Source organism: Opisthorchis viverrini, assembly GCF_000715545.1.
Source record: "Opisthorchis viverrini unplaced genomic scaffold opera_v5_25, whole genome shotgun sequence".
NCBI classification, from domain to species: domain Eukaryota; kingdom Metazoa; phylum Platyhelminthes; class Trematoda; order Opisthorchiida; family Opisthorchiidae; genus Opisthorchis; species Opisthorchis viverrini.
In genome coordinates, this window is record NW_008751681.1 from 127084 (window position 1) to 139217 (window position 12134).

At 45.9% G+C, this 12134-nt stretch overlaps 2 protein-coding genes across 2 annotated transcripts in view; one reads left to right on the forward strand and one right to left on the reverse strand.

Annotated features, from left to right (window-relative positions):
- T265_02129 (hypothetical protein) overlaps positions 1-12134 on the forward strand; it is a gene marked incomplete at both ends in the record, with an annotated part of 66048 nt that overhangs the window by 16054 nt on the left and 37860 nt on the right. Inside the window, 3 exons of the mRNA XM_009166303.1 lie at positions 877-1141; positions 9947-10233; positions 10283-10397. Coding sequence (XP_009164567.1) covers positions 877-1141; positions 9947-10233; positions 10283-10397 — 667 coding nt within the window. The remainder of the gene's footprint in view (positions 1-876; positions 1142-9946; positions 10234-10282; positions 10398-12134) is intronic.
- Positions 6064-6471, reverse strand: T265_02128 (hypothetical protein; the record flags this gene model as incomplete). The annotated part of the gene is made up of 1 exon (XM_009166302.1): positions 6064-6471. The coding sequence occupies one exon, from the start codon at positions 6469-6471 to the stop codon at positions 6064-6066; it is 408 nt and encodes a 135-aa protein (XP_009164566.1).

Here is a 12134-nt window from a genome sequence, read left to right on the forward strand (position 1 = left end):
GCAAGGCAGCGGTGTTTGGCGGGAAATGCGAATGCAAATCCATTTCTACGGAACAAGTCGCCACATGTTCCAACCCCCAACCTGGAGGGCCAGGAGACTGTGTTCGTCAGACCTCTAACCATTGACCAACCTGGTATGAGAGACTCTGTGAGTGCCGCGGGACACTCTCCAGTATAGCTCAATGGATCGCTGAGGTGCGCAAACCGTCACACCACGGTAAGGTCCAGTCTCTTCGTGACGGCTGTTCCAGATTCGGTCACAGGGTGAATATGCGATCCATGCGTCTTTTTTACGAAACAGCTCAGTTTCGTTTTCACGGGCTTGGGCAACCTGCCAGTACCGCAGCCCTTGTGCTCACTTCGGGTGGCATGGGAGCTAACCACCGGAAAGGCGTTACAGCTGAACGGTTTTTTATTTTGATTTTCACTGATCTTCCTTGTGTGTGTTTTGTTAACTTTCGAAGCATGGGACTAGACATCGTTCTGGATGCCACAGCTACCAGGCCGATGTCACGTCGTTCTTCAAGTACACTTCCTGAAGATAGAAATGACTTGATGTCCCCCATTCTATGAATGCTTCGCTCCATGTGTGGGGGGTTGTGGGGTTCGTCGCACCTTGTTTATTGTGTCTGCTTACGCCCCAACTGACTAGCTCTGAATCTGCCAAGGACAGTTTCTATGACGCTCCAGGTGCCCTTCTACAGCAGGCTAAAAGCTCAGATATCGTTGTGGTTGCTGGTGATATGAATGCCCAGGTTGGCAGACTAAGCGCTGCTGAGGCCCGATTGGGTGATCGTCTTGGTTTGGACACGAGACGCACGGACAACGGAGTCCGCTTACTTCCGATATGTGTCGGTCACAGACTGTTTCTCTGCAGCACGAATTTCAGGAACAGCGGAAATCGCTTGGCAACGTAGTGCCCACCAACAAACCAGTGCCGAATCCAAAGAAGACCACATCGCCGTCAATTATCGGTGGCCAGGGTCGATTACCACCTGCCGCTCCTTCTGAAACACCAGCGTTAACTCCGGCCATGTACTTCTACGCTACTGCTTTTCATTGCGCTTTTCGGGTGTACGCAAAATGCGCTAATTCGCATCACCTGTGGCGTCAAAAGCTCACCTCATTAAATCTTAAGGGTCGTGTGTACCACACTACAGTAAGGGCAGTGTTGTTGTATGGGTGCAAGACACAGCCTCTGCGGACGGGTGATGTGAGGCGTATCCAGGTTTTTAACCACCGATGTCTCAGAAACCTGACCGGTTTTGGATGGCGTCCATGTGAAAGTATTGTGCTGATTAAAAAGCCGGTGTTGGGTTGTGCGGCAGGTGCTTCAATCGGAAAAAACATCCAGCACCACTGACTCCGATGACTCAGTGATGCGCTATGCATGCCGAAACACCGTCTACCGAGACGAGTGCTATTTTCCATGCCTCTTTCAGAATGGCGCAAGCCGCGAGGTGGACAACTGATGACTTAGTAGAAGGGCCTGAAAGAGACCAAGAGGACTTTGGGTTTTGTTGGTGGTGTATGACTTCCAGGATGTGGTCTCCGTGCTTACTTGGAGACGTTGCAAGAAATAGCGGCTAATCGATGTCAGTGGCGTTCGTGCTGTCAGTTCCCTTCCAGATTGATTGGTTGCTTGGAGGTGTACGCACTTCAGAATGCTTGACATAGACCAGCACTAGGTCCCCTCGCTCACCCACTCTTTTCCTCTTCTTCCTACTCTGGGGCTTTAAGTATAATTAGACTAACCCTATGGTTGCACGGCAGTGAAGCATCAGTGTCAACACTGATGGTGATCCACGTGCTTGTTACCAGAATTGTTAACCTGATGCTGAGAGTAGCTGAGCTAGGTCAGGTTCGTTTCCCTGAACTGTGGTAGTTCCCTGAGAAGCATGGATTGATACACCACCTTGCGAGAGCCCGAAGGAAGGCAAAGTGCCAGGCGAGTTCGCACTCTGGTTTGATCAGAATCAAGTTTTCTTTCTTAGAAAAAGCGACAGTCGTGAATTTCGGCCCGGCGATTGATAGCCACGTGATTCAACTGACTTTATGTTAGCCATCGTCGATAATCCATGGTGGCCAGAAATAGTCGATGGTCAGCGCACAACCGGAGGAGTCAGTCTTCGTTGTATATGCAGCTAATTCTGACCCGTAATCGAATACCAAGACTTTATTTCATGCATTTCTTTTGTTTATAAGGATGACATTGTCGGTGCTTTTTGTTCAGTGAATTAGCACAGATAAGTTTCGATAGAAAATATCTTTCTGAGCACCAAAACTGTTGTCCTTTGGGGCACCAGTTTTTATGCCGAGTAACATTAGGTTAGAATCCAATGTAAAAAAGCGCGTTCGGATCTAAGACCGAATGCAACGCCCACACCATATTGTCCGCGCATCATTTCACCTGGATCACACACACACGAGAGTGGTCCTATTCTTGGTGACGCCGTGCACAGCAGATGCCTGCGGAGCCTTCACATCCACATAGCCGGCGACAGTGCAACGTTATCCCAAGACCGCCTCGTAAATTGGTTACTCGTAGTACAGGTCTAACTGCTCTAGGTCTACCCGCTCCCCTTTAACCTTCCTGGTATGGTTGAACCTTGAGGAGCTATGTTGCAACATTAATAGCCCGCAGGATGTTTGCAACATGTAAGTCCGTTAGCACATCAAGGTGACAGCTTCATGTCGAGTATCCCGCCTCACGACGCTTTGGCTTCGGACAGCTCTTCTGGCTCTGGATGTCCATGTAAATGAGCTGTTGTATCCTGGCTGTTTGATTATCGATCACGCAGTTGGAAAAGCGAACTACTACGGTGAATATTTTCTGATACTGGAGACGAGATGTCCGAAGTGGTTAGAGCAGGAATTTTCTGACCAGAAGGTCCGTGGTTCGAACCCGGCTTCTGCCTTCCGACTTCTCCTGTCTAGGCTTGGACAACCTGGCAGTATCCCAACCTTGGGGTGGCATGGCAGTTAGGCACCGAAAGAGTGCTAAAGCTGGACGATCTTTTCTGATAATGATGAATAACGTAATATCACGAAAGTGCAAACCCGGCCAACAAAAACACAGTGACAACTGAACATCAGTGGCTGTAGTGGTGAGTGAGTGTGCATCTCCTGATGCCTTCTGTTTACTTCGCGATCATGGCTCCAGCTTCGAGTCAACATTGCATCAGTAATCAACCCATCTATGTGTGCGTTCAATGGAAGCACCTGGAACGAAAATCGTTATGGGGAATTCAGTTCTCGGCAGAATTTCAAAATCATTTGACAAAACATCGAGTGGATGTACACCGCTCTGGATAACAAAACGCGCAGCTGATTTTCCTGGCAGACTTTCGTATGTCATATCCAGTGTTCCGTTTCTTGTGACACCTCTGGCGATAGTAACCGGCGCGAATTCGGGCACATACAGCACGATTGATAGCACTGTTATCAGGAAGGTCAGATTCCTGAAATCAACTTCTGAACGCCCGGAACCTACTGCTCCACCAAAAGCTCAACTGGAAAGCCGGCAAGCATCCAGGCCAGTCAATCATTCGATCAATTCAGTAAACCCTGATGAGTGTTCTCTGCGCCACAGAAGCACGACCGAATGTGATCAGCATTCAGGCTTTTCAGAGGCACGATCGATGTTGATGGGTGATCACTAGCGCCTATCAGACAGCCTGGATCAATGTCAGAAAGTCCCCTTTAACTAGCGTGGGGCCGTTGTAACTTTTGCACTCGCTCTCGCACGCACTCACTCGCTTGTTCGGAATACAGCTGTTGTGTTCCCTTCTGTGAGTCTTTTCTCTCCGACACTAGGCACTGGAGCGGGTCAGCAGCAGATATAACAAATTGACGAATCAGCAGATATAACAACTGTGATAACTACGATTTCTTCAATGGACATGGAAATGGATTATTTATGTTGACAGGTTGGCTGATCTCCTGATTCCTGTGTCTGCCGGGGAGCCGTTGATCGCTGCACTGAGTCTTCACCTTGAAATGTAGCTCGGCAGATATATCTCGTTAATTTCCGGCATAGTATGCTCACCTCTGACATTTACTATCTTCCTCGTGGGCGTCGAAAAGGAGTGTTTCTTCTTGCGGCCGCAAAGCACCACCTGCTTTCCGTGATGATGTATCCCTTCCAAGTTCTTGGGAGCAGCGCTTGCTAACCTCCAGCTTTTGTGGCCATAACGTGACAGCCAAGTATAGAGTGTATCAGGTGGCCATCCGATCTGTCTCACGTTCCGTATTAGAGACACGGCCGCTTGGTGCGGATATTCAAAGACTCTGTATGACCACCACTGCCTCCGACACCCTTTCGGTGTATAGCTGCTGTGCCCCCGAAGGATGCGTTGGGGGTGAGCTTTTACCAGGTTGCCCAAGCTTAGGCAGAAACAGCGGGGATGCCGGGGTTGGGTTCGAACCCCAGGCCTTCCGATCGGTAAATTCGCGCTTTATCAAATAGGCCATTTCGAGCCTCAGTAATGCTGAGGTACGCCAGAAAGTTCATTACACCTCGATAGGTCAGCATGTACTACCTATACCAGACGATCGTCTGTTTCGTTGAACCCATCTCTCCTAGCCTTGTGTCGGATGGATGTGACCCAGAGATGCTTGGTCCATGACTTCGTGACGAAGCACAAATGCCTCTACCATTCGACTCTGTCACCGTGGTAACTGTCGTCTCCCCGAATGGTGGACGGGACAAGCCAATGGCTAGTGACCTTGACAGAAATGGCTGTCACGCTGCCAGTGGCTGTCTTGGATCAAAGCTATGCCTTCACTGGGCAGCTGTCATTCCCATGTAGGACAAGCGAAACCGTTCAAATATGATCAGTGTAAGTTGGTGAAGTGAACGATACTTACTTGGGGTATCAGAATACGCCGTGAAGGGACTTCAGTTCGGAATTTCAGATGGATGGGTTTTATCGGGATCTTATACGACAGCTCGTTGTGCATGAAGAATGGATACAATCATCCTGGCGGGTGATATGAATGCCAAAGTTGGACGACTAAGCCTGGATGAAGTACAGCTATGTGGTCGATTTGGTAGTTTGGTTGTCAACCGCACTCAGCATACGGATAAGGGGTAGCGACTTCTTCAGCTGTGTGCCGATCGCCGTCTGTCCCTGGTCAGCTTGAGCTTCCAGCACAAACACCAACATTAGCTACTTGGAGGCCACCAGCCATCAGATAGTCGTAGATTGAGTCGGATCATGTGACTATCAGTTGTCCGTGGATACCTGGAGTACGAAACTTGACTCCGATCATACCGTTCTGTCGGCTCGGTCATCACTTCGCTTCCCGTCAGCATAATGTCTGCTAAAGTAGAGTAGCTCCATTCATTAACTTGGACGGGTTTCTCTAGCTCAGCCTTATACAGTTAGTCTGGCTGAGAGGCCGCTAGAAATACACCGTGTTACGTATCTGAACGTGTACAATCAACGACCATACGCGACTTGAGAACGCTCGCAGCTTTGACGCAAGGCAAACCAGTCCTAGCGCAGCAAGACGAAGAAACGGACCTTCGAAGGGGAGCTTTTTACTGCCCCAATAAAAGCAAAGCACAAAATGCACTGGCATATAGGAAGAAATCGTTGTCCTTTCGGGAAAAGGCGCAGAATCTAAAAATTCAATTTTCAGAAAATGAAATCGTCATAACTCGAGAAGTAATGGTTTTTGAGAATATTGAAATTCTCAACACCTCCCCATTGAGGGGAAAAGTGCATCGTAGCTTTCGCATTCAAGGCGTAGCTGCCCAATTTCTGAACCAAATAATCATACCATGGCCTCCGATGTTTGTCTGTATATCCGAGACTTTCCCACTTTCCGGTGATCGAAACTGTAGCAGGTGGGACCAACGTAACCTTGACGCATCGTTTATAGCAAATGAACTTGAACTCAGCTGAACCCTCAAATCTATTGGGTTGTTTCATCTTGCCTACTTATTGCTGACATCTATGCTGTAGTTCGAATCATTCGATTCCTCACTGTGGTAAACTTCGTACCATTTCCTTAACTAAAGAACTAAAGTCCAGCTAATCTCGGGAGTATTTCCTGCTTATTTAACGTCCCGATTGTTTACGTGACAGACTTCGCCTCGGAACTTTTTTGGCCGTAGTTGCCCTAGCTTGAATAGGTTGAATCGAAACACCAAAGTTGGGCTGGTACCAGAAACCTGGCTAACAGTTTGCGATCTAATTGCTGTGATGTATCGGGAATCCACGTCTTTTGAGCATTTGATTCTGTTTAATCGCTTTTTTCGCTTGAGACTTAATCGATAGCGAGCTCTAGTCGTTAGTTGGGGAACAAAACCTGGATTTAGATTTCGCCGGTAAGACTCCTTACTAGCTAACGGCGATGGTATGTCCATGCCTAGAACGGTTGCGTGTGTCGTTCTTCCGTTCACCACTTTATTCACCATTTGTTGGTGCTTCCGACTAGGAGGTGGAGGAGACCCTACCTCCATTTCACATTGGATTATCTGCACCGAGTACTGATGTAGAATGGAAATATGGTGTCATCGCGTTATTCTGGTGTTGGTTTTTGCGGTCCCTGCACGAACAAAAGATAGTCCAGTTGAGGCGCACGTCTAACCGAGATTCGATAGGAGCATAGTAGAAGTGACTCCGTTCATGTTACAAGGACGGAGTCACTGCCTGTCTATTTCAAATCTCAGTCCATTTAACGATAAAGATTTTAGGTTGAAGCGGCCAGTTCTCACATCCGTAAGCGGGACAATTCACCATCGTTCTGAGCGAAATGTGCATTCTATGGTCCGAATGGGGCTGTATCCTCTGCACCGCATGCATCAACTTCATCCTTCACAGTTAGGTTATTTATGCGGTTACCCGTGTGCGCGAACCGCAATTTTTTAACTTATCAATTAACCATTGTACAAAATAACAGAAAGCCTTGTCGTAAGAATAAGTATTTTTAGAATGCATAGCGGAGCAAGGTACTACTTCTGACACTTTTTTATCATTGGTTGGAACGGTCGTTCCTTTTGTTTTAGTTCAAACCTCGGTACATTCATCTTGGGCTCTGGGACGACATTAATGGTAAAGTTCGATAATAATGGGGGCAACTTTAGCGAATCCTATTGGTTGTAGCAATCCTTTCACTAGTTGATATCAAGCCCAAACCCGTCTGGAAACACGTTTGCCGCATTACGAAGTACCACCGTCTTCTAACAATGCTTCGAAAATTTCATCTGCACCTCCACACATTTTGACGTTTCACGGCTAAAGGGCGTTTCGGGGGAACCATAAAACTGCTCATAGAGTCCTGACAAACCGGGTCGAACGAAAGACGAAGACAGAAAAGCAAAAAGCTTATTATCCTGACCTTGGGGAAGCTAATTTGTTTCTGGTCCGGATGCTCGTTCGTTTGGATTTCCAACATTTCGTTAGATTTCCAACATCACCTGCGATCTACTCTTTTCAGACTCTTGGGTCCTATTGCGCCGATTGAACAACTATTTTTTTATATCTCCCGCTGTACCAGTCTCATCAGAGAAAACACCAGTGTTGACATGGATGCTTCACTACAAAGTTACTGATTTACTTTGTGTACATCACTACCTTACCGAATGTGCATGATTGAACTGGAGTTTTCTACCTGGTGACATTTATGGTGTTCGATATCGCTATTTAATGTAATGATCGAAATACTGAAAGATATATTGATTAACAGGGTTCCCCTCCTGGATGATGGCGGCGATTGCAATTAACTACAGTGAGTAATTGCCAAATTGATGCGGCGGACTTCCAACAGATGAGGTGCCAACCTCGCAATTAGTTACTTAGGGTTTCGCGATAAATGCCATCGTCACCACCTCTGCGTCTCTTTAAGTGTGCATTTGCAGTCTTTCGATATTTATTTGCAACATGGTTCCAAGCTAGCAGTCGACATGTTCAAGATTCATTCCTTATTTGGTAACACAGGGCTGTCGTGGTGATTTTCTTCACCTCAACATGTTGACTGTTGCGAGCGTGTGAAATACCGCATAGGGTTTATTTGATTCATGGTCGAAATGTACCAACTCATCCTACGGGTCATGCCACTCCGACCAAACCCCCAATATTTCATATGGCTCATTGTTACGGATGTAACCCCTATCTTCTTGTTTGTGCACTCTGAGAATACAGAGAAAAAAATACATCGGTAACCACTGAGGTGTAACTTATAAAGACTCTATTTAGGAAGGCATCAGCCAGATTATTTTGTATTCCATCGTTCGTTGTTTCGAGTTTTTTTTGGGGAGTATTCTGAACCTTTAATAGGATTTCAAGTAGTCATGTTGTGGGTGAGGTGGAGATCGATCTACAGGTTATATTCTCGTGATTGATTGCGGCTTTTGATTTTCGGGTCAGCTAGTGCCAGCTCATCTATGCAATCAACGTGCAGACGTGTCTGTTGATTAAACCACTTCCTACCATGCCCTAGTCGTATGATTTATTTGTGGCTGTTGATACTGTTGTTGTTTCAGTGCTTAGGCGCCGCTGTGCTTTCATTGATAGCAACATTATATCTGATGATGGCGATGACGGAAAACTTGGTCAATAAGGTGAAGTTTGCTATCCACGTAAACAATGGAGCAGGTATCCGGAACACCTAGTTCATATGAACGAACGAACACATGCATAACTATGTAAAGTTGGTCCATAATTCAATTTTTCCTACAGACTGTCGCTTGTGCTTGTTAGGCCCAGTTACAACAAACGTCATATTTAACCGTATTGGAACTTCTGATCCCGTTTGAAATTACTGACTATCGCGCTTGCTTGTATTGTGATTCAATTCGCTGTTGTTAACCACTACCAGTGTCCCGCAGTGAGTTCATCATGTGATGGTAAAAACGCTTCGTGCTGCTGCTGCTGCTGCTCGCAATAAGGTATGCGCAATTATCGGAATGACACTAGTCGGCTGCTGTGCTGGTTTTTTTCTGGTCAACTGAGGTCGTACTGTTAGTGAGTTCTGTTTTGCAGATATACACCACAACTTTGGCCAACCAGTAAGCCGTGACTAGATTTCTTAATGTCCCTCAGCACCATGCCATACATGGGACACCCAGTTTTCCATTGTTTCCGTGATGAAGTGAAAAGTTTTTCTGAACCTGAGGAGCCGGCGCACTCCGTTCCTGGCAACCACCTTGACTCTGCTTCCTTTTATCAAAAGTCAACAACTACCTGTTGAAATCAATATCACTTGCAGTCGTCCGCTGCTTTGAGAGCATTTTAGTACCACTCTTCATCCTTCATTCAAATGGGTTCTTTTTCTTTGCTATTGTCGCAAAATTATTGCCTATGCTTTTCTTCATATCTGGTCGCTCTTCATTCCTGATCGCGAGTGAGTATGTGATGGTAGTTACATTCTCTACGGAGCTATACCCTCACTTCATAATGATAATCCTTCAGCTGTAAACATCCTTTCAGTCTTCTGCTGCCATACCACCCGAAATAAGCATACTGACTGTGGTACTGTCAGGTTGCCCGAGTCTAGATAGAGGTGATCGGGATGCCGGGGTTGGGGTCGAAGGACAGACCTTCCAGTCAGCAGCTTCACGCCTTAGCCACTGAGATATTTCCAGCTCCTTCAATGGTGGGTTGGCACGTGATGTTTTTGACCTCTTATACGTCTTGGTGGACCCCACTCTGTAGGCACTTGCTCTACGAAGGCTTCTAGATTTTTACTTCTACCCTACCTTACATTGATAATGATTAGGCCCAACATATTTACTGCACATAATTAAGGATACTTGCTTCTCTGCTGCATCACCAACCAGCTGTTTTGTTAATAAGCGGTTGCCTGATACTCATGCCGCGTAATGCCCACTTTTGACTCATCTCTCCATGCTCACATGTCCACACTGCTTTTTCGGTGTCCTCGCTAGTTAGATTAGTTAGATTCCTCCATCGAATTATGCTTCTTTTTTATTGTAGCCAATAGTGGCGCACCTTCTATGGCCACGGCTGCTCTGGCTCCGGTAGCCCCTCGACCTCCATCTAGATCAGACCAACAGCACAACGGGGAAATTTCTGAGTCGAACCGCCCTCTACGGTGGCGATGTATTGATGATCAGCCTCACGTGGGGAAGTACAAATTTATTCGGACAATCGGCAAGGGTAATTTCGCAAAGGTCAAACTTGCCAGTCATGTCATTACTGGTAAAGAAGTGGCCATAAAAATCATAGACAAAACACAGTTGAGCCCTTCAAGCCGACAAAAGGTAATATCCCCGATTCACTAACAACATCCGCCTTTGCGCTTCTGTTTAGTTGTTCCGTGAGGTTCGGTTGATGAAACTGTTGGACCATCCTAACATCGTGAAACTTTTTGAGATCATCGACAATGAGAAGATTCTATACCTTGTCATGGAATATGCTAGTGGAGGTTAGTTGCGATATCTTATTCTACTTTTCTCCCAGCTGCTTGTCTCAGACAATTTATCTTTCCTGAAATTTGTATGCGGACTGTTGTGAACGTCTGGTAAATTCACCACCAATGACCATATATCCCGGAGAAAAAATTGACTAAGATATCGTTAAGATGTGGTGTGATGTGGAGTCCGGCTAAGCACTTTCATGGAAATCCTTAAATTTATTTTTAAAAAGTCATGTTTACAGTCTTCACTGTTCAGCAAAGGTACTCTATTTACTCTCACAGCGTTGATTTGTTTGCCCCCTATTTCTAGATACCGAAAGAGAACGTTCCTCAAATATTATATTTTCGGTCAAAATTTTTGAGTGACTTCTTCAGGGACAATAGTATTAGTTCTTGGAGTGGGGTCTCTCCAGGGAGGAAGCCAACTGTTGAAAGAAGCTCCATCAGATCAATCACAATCAGTTTCTTCTGGAGGGTGATCCGTATTGAAGGAAAGGCGTTGTAGATTAGTATTACTTCGAAAGTAATATTGCCCTAATGCGATTGCTTGGATACGTGCTTAGTGTTGGAATACAGGTTTTGATCTTTGGAGGGGATTCGGCACCACGTAGTCATCTTTCTCGAACCAAGTTATATGGGACCGTAGTCAATCGGTCTTAGTTTAGAGAACGTGATGTCTCCTGTGATCTTCCCTCTATTTCCAAACTCAAAGTTGTATCCATGTTTTTATGGACATTTGTCCGTTGTTGCTTTGGAGGCACTGAGATGTCCTTCCAAGTGCTTAAGGGGTTAATCGCCACCCAGATTTCGTCTGTATTTTGACTAAATTTTGACAGTCATCTTGTTTATGCTCTAATGTATCATTTGTTCCGATCAATTTTCATGTGACATGCAAGTGCCGATGCACGTGGTCTGTGCACGGAATTGGTTTCCAGTCGCGTACTTTACATCGGAGTTGGCTAATCTGGTTGTTGTTGTTGTTGTTGTTGTGTTACTTTGCCGTGGTTCGTACGGCAGTGAAGCATCAGTGCTGTCATTGATGATGATGACGATGCCGTTGTTCTCGATTCGGCATCTGCCTCCAACTGGTCCATTTTCCCGATTTAGAGGATAATTTTCGCGATGTCCGTTTGCTCTTATTCTTGAACCCTTCAGCTTAGACTGTTTCGCCTTCGCTCAGGGGAATACTGTTCGCTGTTAATTTTTCTCCTAGAGAGAGGGCATGTAATCTAACAGATGAGCGTCTAGGGAGTTTTCACAACTATTAGCCCTTATCTCATTACGACTGTTTCCAAGCTATCGACCGGCTCAGTAACCCTGTCTGAGGCAAGATTAGACTGCATTTTGTCTATCCAGTCATCTGTATGATGGCATCACTTCGAAAGCTTCACTATCCAATTCATATGACTGATTTATTCTCCTCCCCAACGGAACATCGAGAATGTGAAAGGAAGTGGACAAACAAGGAGATCGAAAAGTAAAAGGGTTAAGCCATGACCACCGAAGCCTGGTTAACTCCGTTTCCAAACTGAAAATCGTGAGATGAAATCGTTTATTTAGGTTGGTGCACAACATAGACGGTTGGTCGGTAATTTTGTCTTCGAATATTCATATTCAAGTTAGGCCGGCTACAAATAGGTAGACTAATGAAAGCAGAAAAAAACAGACATCAGAGGTCATACATATTTTCCCCTTTTCTCGGTTAGCAAAACTAGCGACGGAGCTGAACTGAACTTCGATGACTGG